The 18,950-nt window shown below is 37.0% G+C and overlaps 1 protein-coding gene across 17 annotated transcripts in view; it reads right to left on the bottom strand.

The window, feature by feature from the left end:
• magi1a (membrane associated guanylate kinase, WW and PDZ domain containing 1a) overlaps positions 1-17,425 on the bottom strand; it is a 98,579-nt gene extending 81,154 nt beyond the window's left edge. For 10 of the 17 annotated variants that reach the window (XR_006928347.1, XM_046872004.1, XM_046871996.1 and 7 more), the window contains exon 1: positions 16,654-17,424. Coding sequence is in view for 15 of the 17 variants with exons in the window: in XM_046872004.1 (XP_046727960.1) it covers positions 16,654-16,948 (295 nt within the window). In the remaining 2 variants the exon portion in view is untranslated. Of the gene's footprint in view, positions 1-16,653 lie in introns of all 17 variants that reach the window. The other 7 variants (XR_006928348.1, XM_046872002.1, XM_046872001.1 and 4 more) reach the window with 1 other exon arrangement.
• Positions 17,426-18,950: the final 1,525 nt, after the last annotated feature.

Below are 18,950 nucleotides of genomic sequence, written 5' to 3' on the forward strand. Positions count from 1 at the left end.
CTGTATTTTCAAACCCTAAATAGAAGATAGACTCGCGGCTTCTCGCAAACTATCTAATTTTTCGCGAATTACTCTTAGTTGAACTGTTGAGGTCACAGTGTCAAGGTCGCCAGTATCGAGGTTCCACTTTGTGTGTGTGTGTGTGTGTGTATATATATATATATATATATATATATATATATATATATATATATATATATATATATATATATATAATTTTTTTTATTGTTTTCTAGTTTTTCATACTTTTTAGTTATACTTATACTATTATATACTCTACTTTATACTTTATTTGTATTAATTTTATTTTACTTTTATGAATTCAAAACATTTTCTATTTATCTTGACAGAACATGTTAAAGCATCTTTCAAGCAGTGCATTTAAAGCCCCTGCACAGGTTCATATTTTGATCTGCCATTTTTACAGGGGCAAAAAAAAAGGCAGGATCTTTTGCTGTATTTTTGCTTTACGCAGTGTTAAAATGTTGAGCTGGCGTGTAAAAATGTATAAAGGTTGGTAAGTCTTATGCATACAAAATGTGTATTTTGGGGGTGTTTCCGCTCTCAGTCCTGCAATTCATACTGCACACCCCATGATATAAATACATTTATTTATTGTGCATTGTGAGCTTGTCTTCCTGTAGCAGGCAAGACAACAATGCACACGTTAAAAAGGCACGGGAAAAAGAAATACGAGGGCAGGTTACATCTAGGTTTGAGATAGGAAAAGAATTTCATTTAAAAACTTAAGCACTGCCTTCTTTACATAAACGACCTGTGTTTGTGCCCATTACTATGAAAAAGTGCAGGAAAATGGTTTCTGTATATTTTTAAGATTTGAGTTTCTTCTAGGCAGATCCTACAATTAGCAGTCTAACTCATTTACACACTATGTATGATCTTACACATCACTGATAATTTTTTTTTTATATAATAAAACAGAAAAAAATGGTAACCATTAGGGGGTGCTGTCCAGCCCTATGGCACATAATAGAAACTGATCTGAATATGAGGAACATTGCTGGTATATTAAATAATGACATGACTATATACATCTAAGATTAATGTTTTTCACAATTGCTTTTTCTTATCTTAAACTCTAAACATAATCATTGAGAACTCCTATTTGTAAAAGATCATTTTCACTCCATGTTGCTCTCATGCTCTGTCTTTCCCACACACTGTTGTACACGCTCATATAGAGACTCACACGTTCACATAACTACACACACATTGCTACTAGCTAAATGTTTTTAAAAAGAAACTCATTCCCAATGAATCATCTCGTATGAATGAGGTGAACAGAGAAAGACCGTCATCTGGAAAAACTGCAAGACAGTATGTTGACATCTGACCATCAGACCCATGGCATGTATTCCTCCGCAAACTGCTATCGCAAAGCTAGAACACAATTGTGTATGAAGTCTTTGTACGCTGAAGCATTACGATTTCCACTCCTGAGAAACATGGATGACCAAAGGATTTGGTAAAAGTACTCGAGTGTCCGGCACAGACCTCACTGTACAGCTTTGATACAAACTGGAACATTCCCTGCACACCAAATGTGCTAAACTCATATCATTATGCTCTCATGACTGAATGAGTGTTATAACGGGATATTATAACAGCAAAGAGACCAAATCTGGTATGGGATGTTTGAAAAACACAAAGACATGAAGGAGAATTAGTCTGTTATTGTGGTGTGATGATATTACTCATCATAATGAAGATAATAATGAAGATAATTCTCTTTAACTATTCATGACTAGTTTTAGTGTCCAAACCATCTAGTATGACAAAACTTACACACACACACACACACACACACACACACACACACACACACACACACACACACACATACACAGACACACACTTGTATCCTAATCACCATTAACCCATCACCAGCTCTAGGCTTTCAAGGAATAATTCTATGGCTGTAAGAGATTAAGGAGGAGTTGCAAAATTTGAAAGATATGAATTTTTTCGATGAAGGTTTAGAGGATCAAATTTCCACTTAATGCTTTAAACTGCTAAATCTCGTTTAAATCTTTTCTAAATCCTCGGCATATTTTTGGGATTTCTCCTAAGGCGCAAAAGTATCGTATAACACAGTGTGTGCGTTTGTGTGTGTGCGTGTGTGTGTGTGTGTGTGTGTGTGTGTGTGTGTGTCATTAGATAATTAAAAAGCTGAGTCTAAGGACCAGGTGTGACCAGATGTTCTAAGGACACAGACACACACACACACACACACACACACACACACACACACACACACACACACATACAAATAAGCAATCATTCTTACACACTCTTCTGCTTACACAATGTGTTTAAATAACCTCCATGGTCTAAAAGTACTGAGTGCATGTTTGTGTGTGCTTTATAAAACTTCCACAATGATCTTTTAACTATAACAGTAGTGTCAAATTCAGGTCCTCGAGGGCCACAAGCTTGCAGAGAATTGTTCTCTCTCTTCTCAACTATCATACGCTTAAATTAAAGACAGATTATGGTTATAAAATAGCCGTGTATAACAAGCTTCTAAAAGGAGTAACAACTTATACCTGTAGAGCATACTAGAATGCAGACAGTGGGTGTGTGTGTGTGTGTGTGTGTGTGTGTGTGTGTGTGTGTGTGTGTGTGTGTGTGTGTGTGTTTCTCAGCTAGGTCAGATGAAAGGCAAAAGGCGAACCAGAAGGTTGATGAGTGATAAGACCTCAGGATTTCTCCTGGCGTGTAATTAAAGGAGACGGGTAAATGACACACAGAAAGGATTGCTATGAAAATGACAGGGAATTCAGGAAGTGAAGAGAAGAGAGGAGCTTCAAACTCCTCAGCGGATAATCAGTTGGAATTTATACTTTAACCTACTAAAAAGTTGAATTCTAGATCTTACACATGGTTACTGCTGCACCTGTGACCAGGGTTTATAAAAATAATATAAATATTATAAATGTCTTCTAGAAATAATACAAAACAAGATGCAAATAATATGGTCTAATCATCATACACTGTCTTCATGCAGGAATTGTTTTATGCACGCAAAGAAGGTTGGACCAAATCCTAAATTACTTCCCGGTCAGTATTCATGTGCGCTCCCTGGTATACATTCATCACAACATATTATCTGTAAAGGTGATATTTCTATTGACTTCTTCTTCTCCTTTGGGCTGCTCCCATTAGTGGTCGCCACAGCGGATCATCCGTCTCCATACCCCACTGTCCTCTACATCTGCCTCTTTTACCCCAACTACCCTCATGTCTTCCCTCACCACATCCATATACCTCCTCCTTGGTCTTCCTCTTTTCCTCCTACCTGGTGGCTCCATCTTCAGCATTCTTCTACCGATATACCCCATGTCCCTCCTGCACATGTCCAAACCATCTCAATCTCACCTCCCTCACTTTGTCTCCAAAACGTCCTTCATGCGCTGTCCCTCTAATAAACTCGTTTCTAATCCTGTCCATCATCGTCACTCCAAGATTTAAAGAAAAACAAATAAATCTTGTGCTTTAAAAATCATATTGCACAGTGTAATACTTTTTTTGGTTTGTGTGATTCTCCGAGAAAATATATTTTTTTCATGGTTTTCAGTCACATTCTAAATGTATGTATGTATGTATATATATATATATATATATATATATATATATATATATATATATATATATATATATATATATATAAAACATGATTATATTTAGAACATGCATAACACACACACACACACACACACACCCACACACACCTGTATTAGCCAAAAGTATCTTAATGACTACATGCATCTTTCCTTATAATAGCATTAATGCTTTGTATTTTGTGTGTGTCTTATCCATTCCTGTCAAACTTGTCATTTCCAAAATGCAACTACAAAAAAAATTTACAAATATAAATTCACACACTCTTCAACTCAATTCCTACTCGGTAAAGCGGGATGGTCTGATCAGCCCCTCAGTTCTGCAAGTGACTGAGGAGTTGCAAGTGAACTCAGAGGTGCTAATGTTTTTCCCACTTCAGACCAGCGACATCATGTAATTCCACACTCAAACTTTCTCCCTCTGAAGTCAATTTTATGCATAATTGTACACTTACTACTGAAACATATACATGTTTAACATGTTAAGGTTAATCTAACATGAAGCAGTATGCCTGAGAACACTTTCAAGGAAAAAAGTAAAAAAGGTGTGCTTCTACAGTAAGCAGAAATACACCTTTTCTAGAACAAGAGTGGATTTAGAGGGTAGGAAATAAATAAAAACGAGTAAAGGTTTTTATGGACTGCATGTATAAACAAACACATACACACAACACACACAACACACACACACACACACACACACACACACACACACACACACACACAGAGAAATGCTCATATACACAAAAAAGTGTACCTTGAACCCTACTGAAATCTCTGAAAAAGTCGAAGCAGGTACAACACTTAACCTATAAGATGTTCAGGTATAGGTGTGTATACTCAGTATACTAAGAGTTGTTACACTAACAAAATAACATGAATGCATAAGTCTACAAAGAGAGAGAATGTTATCTACACCATAAAATACCCACTGATAACTCTTACTTTCTGTACACGTTTGTGCCATGTTTGTGCTCTAACTGGTATTAAATCTGTGTGTAAATACTATTTATTTAGAATCTGACGCTGTTGAAACTGATTGGGTAAACCTGTAGCTATGTAGCTTCACATTTGGCTGACAGGAGTAGAACCTCGGTGTGCTGTTACTGCCTCAAAGTTTAAAGTGTTATGTTTTTCTGAGATGATTTTCTGCTCAACACCACTGTCAGCTAAAACCAGTGTAGCCATTCTCCTCTGACCACCCTCATTCAACTGTCCTTGCCACCCACTAAGCCGATGCTCACTGGATGTTTTTCACACCTTGCTGACCTCCAGAGATGGCTGCTCATAAAATTCCCAGAAGATTCGCTGTAAACGTGACCTGAAGCTCTTTTTTTTCTATTTTGTACATACACCGCCACATAATTGGCCATTTATATAAATGCATGAATGTTAAAAAAGACTATTTTAAGTAAATTATAGAATGTAATATCTACATACAGTAATATACATAATTATTACTAATAACCTCCTTATTACTGGTTTAAATAGAAACAAATGAAATTCTCTGTGGTTTAAGTCATGTCTATGAATAATGACTCTAACTGCTAATATTCACTGTTTGCTGATTTGAAATATAACGAGCTGAGTGAAGAATAAAACACAATATGCTGTTATAGGAAAATAATCCATGTCGGGATGGTGTGCTACAGCCTGATGTGAAGGATGTTTACGTAAATGAGATTGAAATAGAAATTAAGCCAGGAAAAGAGACTAGTACAGCAGGAGCTATAACAAAAGAAAAGAGAGATAGATAATGCAAAAAAAGAAACTGTGCTGACTCAGAGGTTTTGGGGGATGGGGGCAGGTGGGAAGAGGACGTCTGGCTCACTGACACGAACAAGGAGGCTTCACTTCCCAGGAATGTCGGGCATCCTTTTCTCTCAACAGGGGGGTGTAACCACCCTACATCCCTTCCCTTATCTTTCTTTTTGTTTCTCTGACCCTCTATTAACTCTCCATATCCATGTCAATATCTCACTTTCTCTCTCTGTACAACAACTATCAGAACAGACTACACAATGTGTAAAAAAAAATTTACAAAACATATGCTGGACATACAGCATTTAATCATTAGGTATTATTCTTAAAATACTGTAAACTGTTGTAAGAGCATGAGCTGTGATAGATATATCACTATTTTAAAATCAGTAACATTGATGATGGCTGGCGAATAGATGACAAAAATCACAGGTTGCTGAATCTGCCGAATAAGTGAGCAATAATTCGTCTTAAACATTAGACTGAAGTGTAATATAATGGCGTTTAGAGGTTTCTACTTTAGTGACTAGTATTATAAAATATAAACCTAAGGTCAGTTATGTGTACTTCACCTCTTGTCTGACTTTTGCTTTACTCACACACACACACACACACACACACACACACACACACACACACACACACACACACACACACAATTGGCTCTAACAATAGGAAACACCTGCACGGAACAACCTTTGAGCCTGATCTGTTTCCGCATGGTCACGCTTTTATTTGCCAGGGCTTTTGATCCGCACTGCACCTTGACAACGTGTGTTTGCCGTCAGCGCGACTCCAGAGAGTTCTACTTGAGAAAAACAGTACAGGCCAGTCGGTCTCATGATAACCATTATCTGAACAAGACTTACATTGTTCACATTGTTCCAGCTGCTGGATAGTGTCAGCAAGAACGCGCTCTCTCTCTCTCTCTCTCTCTCTCTCTCTCTCTCTCTCACCTTTTTATACATTGCCTCTGTACAGGCAATTTGCAACTCTAAGATAAACTGTAACTTCATTTGTAAAGTTGGGCGAAACTCTGCTGTTTAGAATGGCAGGCATTACGTTCTTCCATGTGCTGTTTTATTATTTTCCCAAATAAAAAATCCATTTTGTTAAGAAAAGGTTTTAGAAGAAGAACAGTGTTTTTCTCAGACGCCTGGTGCAAGACTACCTGAAAACGAAGAACCGAACCCATATTAAAGAATAATGATTCCGCTCAAACCACAAAAGCAGACAAGTTACAGTGTTATGGACCTACACATGTCTGGTCTATATATCAGTAAACGAAACCACTCTTTCCCACGGTTCAACTGAAGGGAATTCCAGACCACCCTTTTCAAGAAGACCAGATCAGTTTAAATTCCACTCCAAGTCTAGAAAGAAATGCAAACATCAGTCCCATAACCATGGTCTCTCATTTACATTCTCATGTGTGTACACACAACTACAATCAGAAGGAGCATGTCAAGGAGAGTTTGGATCACAATTAAGATGAAATAAACAAAATTGTACAACTGTATCAGAATCGCCTTCATCAAGTATAAGAAGAAACGGGCTGAACAGGACTGAGGTCCAAGGTTTTTATCTACAATATTATCTACATTTTGTTATGTTACAGCCTTAATTCAAAATGGATTAAATTCAATATTTTCCTGAAAATTCTACAAACAATACCCCATAATGACAATATGAAAGAAGTGTGTTTGAAATCTTTGCAAATGTATTAAAAATAAAGAAATGTAAAAGTCACATAAGTATTCACAGCCTTTGCCATGACACTTAAAATTGAACTTAAATACATGCTGTTTCCGCTGATCATCGTTGAGATGTTTCTGCAACTTGGTTTGGAGTTCACCTGTGGGAAATTCAGTTGATTGGACATGATTTGAAAGGCACACACTTGTCTATATAAAGGTTCCACAGTTAACTGTGCATGTCAGAGAACAAACAAACCAGGCCATGAAGTCCAAGGAATTGTCTTTAGACCTCTGAGACAGGATTGTATCAAGGCACAGATCTGGTGAAGGAAACAGAAGAATCTTTGCAGCACTGAAGGTCCCAGTGAGCACAGTGGCCTCTGTCATCCGTAAAAGGAAGAAGTTTGGAACCACCAGGACTCTTCCTAGAGCGGGCCCCCCAGCCAAACTGAGCGATCAGGGAAGAAGTGCCTTAGTCAGGGAAATGACCAAGAACCCGATGGTCACTCTGAAATATCTTTAGCATTTCTCTGTCGAGAGAGAAGCTTCCAGAAGAACAACCATCTTTGCAGCACTCCACCAATCAGGCCTGTACGGTAGAGTGGCTCTTGGCCTGAATGCCAAGCGTCATGTCTGGAGGAAACCAGGCACCCCTTATCACCTGGCCAATACCATCCGTATAGTGAAGCATGGTGGTGGCAGAATCATGCTGTGGGGATGTCAGTGTGGTCCGATCCGACAAGCTCCTGTCGCTCAAATTGCTGAAGAAGGCAATGCTATTAATGCTTGATGGGTCAGGACTGTTTTGCCAAATGGGGGACCAACACAATATAAGGCCGGTGGTCATAATATTATGCCTGATCGGTGACCATAAAGGTATGCTTGATCATTGTATATTCCCAGAAGAATTTAGGGTTAGTTCTGTCCATGCTTAGGAAATGTCAGATTAACTGAGGTGTAGTGTTATTGCTAAATCATTGCAGCAATAGTTAGTCTTACAAAACTCTGTCAATGATTTCCCAAGTAAACACACACAAAGCCATTCAAGGCCATGTGAAGCTGTGAAAAAAAGCACAGGTGTAAGAGTGTGTGAGTGTGAAATTAGCATGACCAATAGATGACATGGAAGGTTGTGTTGGAATGTAAGATGAAAGGAACATTTTCAACACATTTCCTTCTATCCTTTTAACCTCTTGTCCATGTGTTCATTATTTATAGTCACTCAGTTCACTCTCAACTGCCTGTCATTTATCTCGCTATACAATCCTATAGTCTCTGTCAGATATGCAGCAGAATGTTGTTCTCTGATATTTCAGTGTAATCTGCCAACATAAGAGCTCAATCCGGATGCAGACTTTAATTTGACTGTTTTTGTGTGTATTAAAAAAGTGTGTTTTTGTTTCATAAACTTCTTATTTGAGTTTTTTATACTAATAAAGTAAAAATGTAACAATCCCCTTTTACATGTACGTGTAGCCCTAGAAGAATTCTAATATTCTATGACTTTTCTATGATATTGTAGCCCCTACAAAAATAAATAGTTTGTCAATAAAAACAGAAAAAAGTAACAATTAAACAGGTTTTATGATCCAGTTTGCAGTTTGTTACTCTGAGGAACAGTGGGAGTTTTTTAGTGTGGACTGTGGAATAATTGAACATCATATGTTCAAATCATATTGTCACATTGCTCTTAGTCACATTCTTCAGTTATCACTTTATCCTGATCACACAGAAGAACGTAAAATATTTTTGTTTTGTTTTGTTAGGCAACATATATCCCACTCTCTAACACTTCTAAATGACCAGGTCAAATTAGTGCCTGCTGTTTGAGCTGCTATTAAAACTCCATGGTGGATCCAGAGCCTATACTTTAAACACTGGGTATAAGTTCAGTATACACCTTAGACATAACCCCAGTCCACACACAAACACACTTACTCACAATTCAGTGTTGGCCAATCTACACCCACAGGCATGTTTTAGGGAGGTAAAAAGGAAATCTGAAAGCTCAGAGAAAACCCACATAGACATGGAACAGGTGCAGAAACTCCTCACAGTCACAGAGCTCAAAGATGTGGCTTAGGTGTGTGAGCGACAAATGCTGCTCTCTACACCGGTGGTCCCCAACCTTTTTTGCACCACGGACCGAATTAATGTCAGACAATATTTTCACGGACCGGCCATTAAGGTGTGGCGGATAAATACAACAAAATAAAATGATACGACCGGCATAAAAACTGATATTTTATAAATATCATAATAAACGTGAATCCACTGTGTTGTTTTTTGTTCATTTTGCTTGCTTGGGGGTTTGAATTTAGCGGTAATGTATAATGTGTTAGCGGCCGGAGCAGCCCCTTTAAGAAGGTAGCGGATGTACCGGTAGGTAAGACATGTGACCGAGGCATTATGACATGCATCAAGTGTGAGTCATAGACAGATGTGGCGAAGAGAATCCGGTAATTTTCCAAAATAAAACCTCGTTTAGAAGCAGATAATAAATAAAATGGAAATAATGTAAGTTATTTATTCTTTCTGTGCGGCCCAGTAAAAATTTACCCACAGACCGGTGCCGGTCCACGGCCCGGGGTTGGGGACCACTGGTCTACACCATCAAACAGGCTGTGACTTCATGATTACAGCCCCTGATATTCATAATTAATTATTGGTTATATTTATGATTTCCATCACTGACATATGCAAACTATATAGCTCCTATGCAGGCATAGAAAATGAGAGGAGGAGCTCATTAACACAAAAGATCACCATTTTCTACACTCATCATCTTTGTGTGTGTTATGTGTGTGGGGAGAGAGAGAGAGAGAGAGAGAGAGAGAGAGAGAGAGAGAGAGAGAGAGAGAGAGAGAGAGAGCTTGTGATTCAGGCCCATTATAGGCCCATAGAGTACATCTCCAGAAATAATCAGAGCCATGTGATACTACTGGCTTAAAAGTGGAAGTACATTTAATCTACACTCGGGTTAATCTTACTATCTTTCTAAAAGCTTCACACACACACACACACACACACACACACACACACACACACACACACACACACACACACATAGTTTTTTCTACAAGTTTTGGGTTTGTTTTATTAGACAGGTTTTTACAAGCACTAAACACATGTGATGTCTGGGTCCTGTGCTCCTGCTTAGTTCTACTCATCTACCCAATGTACTTGGTTTCCATTTGTCTTCATTAAATACTGTATCTGACCAGTGCCTCTTAACTGTGTGTGTGTGTGTGTGTGTGTGTGTGTGTGTGTGTGTGTGTGTGTGTGTGCGTGTGTGTGTTAGAGCGCGTGCGTGCATGTGCGCGTGTGCATGTGCTTTGCATGTCTACTACTAAGTGAATGTTTTACTTCTGGTCAAAATCCTGCTCTTCAAAGTGTCAGAATAGCTTAACACCAAACAGCAACCACGTCTCTCCCTCTCTTTGTTACTGCCTCTGTCTCTCCTCTCTCTGTTACTGCCTCTGTCTTTCTCTCTCTCTCTCTCTCTCTCTCTCTCTCTCTCTGTTACTGCCTCTGTCTCTCTTTCTTTCTCTCTCTCTCTCTCTCTCTCTCTCTCTCTCTCTCTCTCTGTTACTGCCTCTGTCTCTCTCTCTCTCTGTTACTGCCTGTGTCTCTCTCTCTCTCTCTCTCTCTCTCTCTCTCTCTCTCTCTCTGTTACTGCCTCTGTCTCTCTCCTCTCTCTGTTACTGCCTCTGTCTCTCCCTCTCTGTTACTGCCTCTGTCTCTGTCCCTCGCTCTGTTACTGCCTCCGTCTCTCTCCCTCACTCTGTAACTGCCACTGTCTCTCCTCTCTCTGTTACTGCCTCTGTCTCTCTCCCTCGCTCTGTTACTGCCTCTGTCTCTTTCCCTCGCTCTGTTACTGCCTCTACTCTCTCCCTCACTCTGTAACTGCCACTGTCTCTCCCTCTCTGTTACTGCCTCTGTCTCTCTCCCTCGCTCTGTTACTGCCTCTGTCTCTTTCCCTCGCTCTGTTACTGCCTCTACTCTCTCCCTCACTCTGTTACTGCCACTGTCTTTTCCTCTCTGTTACTGCCTCTGTCTCTCTTTCTCTCTCTTTACTGCCTCTCTCTCTCTCCATCTGCCTCTCTCTCTCTCCACCTGCCTCTATCCCTCTCTGTTACTGCCTCTCTCTCTCGCTCTCTCTCTCTCTCTCTCTCTCTGTTACTGCCTCTGTCTCGCCTCTCTTTGTTACTGTTTTGTCTCTCTCCTCTGTCTCTCTCCTCTCTCTGTTACTTCCTCTGCCTCTTTTCTTCTGCCTCTCTTTCTCTTTCCATTATTGCCTCTGTCTCACTCCCTCTGCCTCTCTCCCTTTCCCTCTCTGTTACTTCCTCTTTCTCTCTTCCTCTCTCACTTTTTGTCTTTCTGTCTCTCTCTAGGTGCCTCTGTCCCTGTTGGTCTCTGTAATTGTTGTGCACACTCTAAATCTTTTTTTGAACATGTTTTGAACTTCTAGAAACTTTCTAGAAATAAATACTTAAAATTAGAAAAACTAATTGGCAATAAACTAAGTAAGCTTGAAATTGGCCTAGAAATAGTTGTGATAACTGTACATTTGGCTTATGGTAAATTAACTATCAGACTATAATAGATATATAAATTATATTAATAACATAATAGTTTCCAGTGCTAAGATATATTTTGCACCATTGGATTTGTGCTTTGGGTTGCTCATGCTGGAAGGTGAAAGTGTCTTGGTCTCCAGCTGTATATACTAAAGCATGATGCCACCGCCACCATGCTTCACCACTGGTATAATGTTTTTTTGGGTCCTTTTCTTTTGCTAAAAATATTTTTTAGGGTTGCCCAAAAAGTTATTTTATTGTATATTCGTTTATCTTCTATTTCTAAGATATATTTTTTTATGAGAAAGAGATATAACAACTCTATTAATATTGTCTTAGGTCCCTTGGCAGCCTACCAATATGTTCCTGCATTTTGGAGGGATGTCCTGTTATTGTTAATGTCATATGTGATGCTCCATTTTCTCTCTTTTTTAATGATGGCTTCCCAGAGTTCCCAAGCACATCTAATGTTTATCTAAGTCTTTTGTATCCCTTCCATTATCAATACCTTGTTTTACAGTCGTTGGAATCTCTCTGAAATCCTACACAAAAAAAGCAGATCTTCTGAGGTTGATCAGAATCACTTTATTGGATGACAGGTGTGAATGTGACTGAATAAGAGTGAAAGCGAGTGAAAGTGAGTGAATAAGAGTGAATTAGAGTGAATAAGAGTGAAAGAAAGTGAATAAGAGTAAATGTGAGTGAATAAGGGTGAATGTGAGTAAATAAGTGTAAAAGTGAGTAAATGTGAGTAAGAGTGAGTGAATAAATGTGAAAGTGTGTAAGAGTGAAATTGAGTGAATAAGAGTGAAAGTGAGTAAGAGTGAAAGTTAGTAAATAAGAGTAAATGTAAATGAATAAGAGTAAATGTGAGTGAATAAGAGTAAAAGTGAGTAAATAAGAGTGAATAAGAGTAAATGTGAGTGAATAAGAGAAAATGTGTAAATTAGAGTGACCAAGAGTGAATAAGAGTAAATGTGAGTGAATAAGAGCAAATGTGTGTAAATTAGAGTGACCAAGAGTGAATAAGAGTAAATGTGAGTGAATAAGAGTAAATGTGAGTGAATAAGAGTAAATAAGAGTAAATGTTATTGAATAAGAGCAAATAAGAGTAAATTGGAGTGAAAAGAGTGAATGTGAGTGAATAGGAGTGAATAAGAATAAATGAGAGTGAATAAGAGTAAATAAGAGTGAATAAGAGTAAATGTAAGTGAATAAGAGTAAATAAGAGTAAATGTGAGTGAACAGGAGTGAAAAAGAGTACATGTTAGTGATAAAAGTAAATAAGAGTGAATAAGAGTGAATAGGAGTGAATAAGAGTAAATGAGAGTAAATAAGAGTGAATGTGAGTGAATATGAGTGAATAAGAGTGAATAAGAGTGAATAAGAGTGAATGTGAGTAAATAAGAGTGAATGTGAGTGAATAAGAGTGAATATAAGTTTAAAAAGTGAATAAGAGTAAATTGGAGTAAATTGGAGTGAAAAGAGTGAATGTGAGTGAATAGGAGTAAATAAGAGTAAATGAGAGTGAAAAGAGTGAAAAAGAGTCAATGTTAGTGAATAAAAGTAAATGTGAGTGAATAAGAGTAAATGAGAGTGAATAAGAGTGGATGTGAGGAATATGAGTGAATAAGAGTGAATAAAAGTGAATAAGAGTGAATAAGAGTGAATAAGATTAAATAAGAGTGGATGTAAGTGAATAAGAGTGAATAAGATGGAATAAGAGTGAATAAGAGTGAATGTGAGTAAATAAGATTGAATAATAGTGAATAAGAGTAAATGTGAGTGAATAAGAGTGAATGTGGTGAATAGGAGTGAATAAGAGTGAATGTGAGTGAATATAAGTAAAAAGAGTGAATGTGAGTGAATGTGAGTAAATGAGAGTGAATAAGAGTGAATGTGAGTGAATAGGGTGAATAAGAGTGAATAAGAGTGAATAAGAGTAAATAAGAGTGAATAAGAGTGAATGTGAGTAAATAAGATTGAATAATAGTGAATAAGAGTAAATGTGAGTGAATAAGAGTAAATGTGAGTGAATAGGAGTGAATAAGAGTAAATGTTAGTGAATAAGAGCAAATAAGAGTAAATTGGGTGAAAAGAGTGAATGTGAGTGAACAGGAGTGAAAAAGAGTAACTGTTAGTGAATAAGAGTAAATAAGAGTAAATGTGAGTGAATAGGAGTAAATAAGAGTAAATGAGAGTGAATAAGAGTGAATGTGAGTGAATAGGAGTGAATAAGAGTGAATAAGTGTGAATAAGAGTGGATGTGAGTGAATAAAAGTAATTAAGAGTGAATGTGGTGAATATAAGTAAAAAGAGTGAATGTGAGTGAATGTGAGTAAATGAGAGTGAATAAGAGTGAATGTGAGTGAATAGGAGTGAATAGGAGTGAATAAGAGTGAATAAGAGTAAATAAGAGTGAATAAGAGTGAATGTGAGTAAATAAGATTGAATAATAGTGAATAAGAGTAAATGAGTGAATAAGAGTAAATGTGAGTGAATAGGAGTGAATAAGAGTAAATGTTAGTGAATAAGAGCAAATAAGAGTAAATTGGAGTGAAAAGAGTGAATGTGAGTGAACAGGAGTGAAAAAGAGTAACTGTTAGTGAATAAGAGTAAATAAGAGTAAATGTGAGTGAATAGGAGTAAATAAGAGTAAATGAGAGTGAATAAGAGTGAATGTGAGTGAATAGGAGTGAATAAGAGTGAATAAGTGTGAATAAGAGTGGATGTGGTGAATAAAAGTAATTAAGAGTGAATGTGAGTGAATAAGAGTGAATGTGAGTGAATATAAGTAAAAAGAGTGAATAAGAGTGAATGTGGTGAATGTGAGTGAATAAGAGTGAATGTGAGTGAATAAGAGTGAATAAGAGTAAACAAGAGTGAATTAGAGTGAATAAGAGTAAATAAGAGTAAATTGGAGTGAAAAGAGTGAATGTGAGTGAATAGGAGTAAATAAGAGTAAATGAGAGTGAATAAGAGTGAGAAAGAGTCAATGTTAGTGAATAAAAGTAAATGTGAGTGAATAAGAGTGAATAGGAGTGAATAAGAGTAAATAAGAGTAAATGTGGTGAATAGGAGTGAATAAGAGTAAATGAGAGTGAATAAGAGTGAATGTGAGTGAATAGGAGTGAATAAGAGTGAATAAGAGTAAATAAGAGTGAATAAGAGTGAATGTGAGTAAATAAGATTGAATAATAGTGAATAAGAGTGAATAAGAGTAAACAAGAGTGAATAAGAGTGAATTAGAGTGAATCAGAGTAAATAAGAGTAAATGTTAGTGAATAAGAGCAAATTAGAGTAAATTGGAGTGAAAAGAGTGAATGTGAGTGAATAGGAGTAAATAAGAGTAAATGAGAGTGAATAAGAGTGAAAAAGAGTCAATGTTAGTGAATAAAAGTAAATGTGAGTGAATAAGAGTGAATAGGAGTGAATAAGAGTAAATAAGAGTAAATGTGAGTGAATAGGAGTGAATAAGAGTAAATGAGAGTGAATAAGAGTGAATGTGAGTGAATAGGAGTGAATAAGAGTGAATAAGAGTAAATAAGAGCGAATAAGAGTGAATGTGAGTAAATAAGATTGAATAATAGTGAATAAGAGTAAATGTGAGTGAATAAGAGTGAATGTGAGTGAATAGGAGTGAATAAGAGTAAATGTGAGTGAATAAGAGTGAATGTGAGTGAATAAGAGTGAATAAGAGTAAATGTGAGTGAATAACAGTGAATAAGAGTGAATGAGAGTGAATAGGAGTGAATAAGAGTGAATAAGAGTGAATGTGAGTGAATAAGAGTGAATAAGAGTGAATGTGAGTGAATAAGAGTGAATGAGAGTGAATGAGTGAATAGGAGTGAATAAGAGTGAATAAGAGTAAATGTGAGTGAATAAGAGTGAATAAGAGTAAATGTGAGTAAATAAGAGTGAATGTAAGTGAATAAGAGTAAATAAGAGTAAATGTGAGTAAACAGGAGTGAAAAAGAGTAAATGTTAGTGAATAAAAGTAAATGTGAGTGAATAAGAGTGAATAGGAGTGAATAAGAGTAAATAAGAGTAAATGTGAGTGAACAGGAGTGAAAAGTGTAAATGTTAGTGAATAAAAGTCAATGTGAGTGAATAAGAGTGAATAGGAGTGAATAAGACTAAATAAGAGTAAATGTGAGTGAATAGGAGTGAATAAGAGTGAATAAGAGTAAATAAGAGTGAATGTGAGTGAATAAGATTGAATAAGATTGAATAATAGTGAATAAGAGTGAATGTGAGTGAATAGGAGTGAATAAGAGTAAATGTGAGTGAATAAGAGTGAATGTAAGTGAATAAGAGTGAATAAGAGTGAATAGGAGTGAATAAGAGTAAATAAGAGTGAATGTGAGTGAATAAGAGTGAATAAGAGTGAATAAGCGTGAACAAGAGTGAATGTGAGTGAATAAGAGTGAATAAGAGTGAATAAGAGTGAATGTGAGTGAATGTGAGTGAATAAGAGTGAATATAAGTAAAATAAGAGTAAATACGAGTGAATAAGAGTAAATGTGAGTGAATGTGAGTGAATAAGAGTAAATGTGAGTGGTCTATTCTGAGCACTGTCACTTGATTAAGTGCAATACACATGTAATCAGGTTATTGAAATGATTTGGTTGGCTTTGTGATAAAATCACATTATAGAGTGGGGAAAAGATCTGACTTTGATTCATCATGGTTTTATGCACCTTAGAGAATTTTTGAGGGGTGTGTAGTCAATTTCTATTCTCTCTCTCTCTATCTCTCTCTCTATATCTCTCTGCTGTCCTACTTTTACCATCCCACCAAAAGTTCCCAAAGGCACTGAAAAGCCACCTGCTTCGTCATGCCTATATAATCAGGTTATGCTGCTTATTCATGTGACCAGTATGTTACTGTTATACACAAGTCTAAATGCTGTAGTAAAAGTGCTCGCTGCTGTAAAGTATCAGGAAAAAGGTGTCCCCCAGATCCCGAGCTCACCTTGGCGGACTGTCTTCATCCGCACGGGGTCTTTGGTGTTGTCCAGCAGAGCCAGCACGTCGTACAGGGGTAAGCCGGATACGGGCAAACCTTCGACCTCGAGCAGTAAGTCTCCTTGAGAGAGCTGGCCGTACTGATACACCACATCGTCCCTCACCGCCGCGACGTAGGCGAACTGTCCGCTCTCTGCCCCGCCGCGCAGCTCCACACCCAGCTCCCCGGTACTGCTCCTGCGCAACGAGCACTCATTCACTCTGCCCGTCCAGTGGTTTCTCTTCTGGATGGTTTTAGACATGTCCACTGTCTCCCAGCTCAGAGCCGAACCTGTGTCTCAGTGCTCGCAGATCAACAAAGCGGCGGTCCAACAGCGGAAACTTCAGCTGACTCGAGCTGACGCTCCTCCGGCTGACTCATACCTCACTCTTTACAAAGTGTTATACACACCAGAAAATTCACTCAGAAATATATATTTACAGAAAAGTACATACACAAGACTTCTTCTTCTTGTTTTTTTTTTTTTTTTGTAAAGCGCCGAAAACTTTACTCCTCTATTTCTGAAGAATCCAGTCACACTTCTGTTACTCACACTTTCCGACACTTGTTGTAAACTTTTTGGTTTGTCTTCAACGTTTTAATAATATTAGTCATTTATATTACCTAGGATTTCCGCTCGAAACTCGTCTATTTTATTGATATTTTTCCTTCTGCGTCTCCTTTAAGCAGGTAACCTTCGCACAAGCTGCTCGCGCTATCGGGGCACGAGCACGAACACGACGCCCATGCGCACTGCTTAGCTTAGCTGAAAATCAGAACCGGGGGGGGGGTCCTAGGCTCAATTCCAAATTGAAAGCTTAGTTCCCTTTAAAGTGCACTACAACGTGCATGGAATTAGGATTTTAAATCGTGTATAGTGACTTTTGTATTTTTTAGAAGGTCATTTAGGACACACCCTGGTCACGCCCGTTTCCCAGGGTCCTAACGCCGTTTAAATAACAGGATTGTATTGATAAGAGGTTTTAATAGGATTGAAGGCAAATCACGCGATATTTTACGATATTTGCGTAAGGCGTTTATTATAATGGAGTAAAGATAATCAGGGATAAGTACCATAATAATTTTTTGATTCAGTATTTTTTTCATTAATATTGCTCAGCTTTATTAATATGTTATTTGACAAAGATCCATTAACTATATTGGTACATTTCAGTCACTATTCATAAAATGTAAATAATTATTTCACTATGATGACTTATACTGCAACTGAAATTATTTTAATCATTTAATGATGTTTTACAAAAATATAAACACATTAGAAATTTTGCAAGCCAGTGTGGTTTTAAATATAGTGTTTATGTTTGTTATTGTTTTTTTTTTTTATTGATGATGATGATGATGACGATGACGATGATGACGATGATGATGATGGTTATAATTTATTAGTAGCAATGGTAGTTTTAGTAGTAATAGTAGTAATTTATAATAGTATTTTAAAAGATAATGTATTTTAAATAAAAAAATATTATTAAAATTCTTCAAAATTATTAAGATGTTACTGGAAAGAAATCTGTTTTGTATATTTACACGTTTTAGTCACCATTCACCAAATTAAAATAACTAACCTCACTAATATGACTATGACTGAAACTTAAATAATATTATAAATTATACATTATAAAAAAGATAAACACATGTGAAAGCTTTTTTTTTATGTATGTTTATTATTATCTTATTGATGATGATGATGATGATGATGATGATGATAATGATGATGATTTAGTAATAGTAGTAGTAGTAGTAGTAGTAAAGATAATTATTGTATTTGTCTGGGGTTTCAGATTGCAGAGGCATCTTTTACTTCAAATATAATTATTTTTCAATATTTAATCACTTTTCCATTGCTCTAAATCATAGTCAATTTTATAATGTGTTTATGTTTTATTATTACCAAAATATGGCTTAAAAATAGAGCTGATATAAGGGTATAAGGGTTGACAACAACAGCACTGTTTAGGATATAAAGACTTGCACAAAGCATTGCCACCTTACAGCTCCAGAGTCCTTGATTTATCCTGAGCTTGGGTTGTGTGTGTGTGTGTGTGTGTGTGTGTGTGTGTGTGTGTGTGTGTGTGTGTGTGTGTGTGTGTGTCTGTGTCTGTGTGTGTGTCTGTGTGTGTACTCCTATGTTGATACAGTAAAATTATAATAGGTTAATTGACTATGTTAATTTGCTTTTAGTTGTCCATGATGGACTGCTGTTCCATCCAATGTGTATTATACTAATACCAGCCTAATCTTCT

The sequence above is a fragment of the Silurus meridionalis genome, chromosome 17, assembly GCF_014805685.1.
Source record: "Silurus meridionalis isolate SWU-2019-XX chromosome 17, ASM1480568v1, whole genome shotgun sequence".
NCBI lineage: Eukaryota > Metazoa > Chordata > Actinopteri > Siluriformes > Siluridae > Silurus > Silurus meridionalis.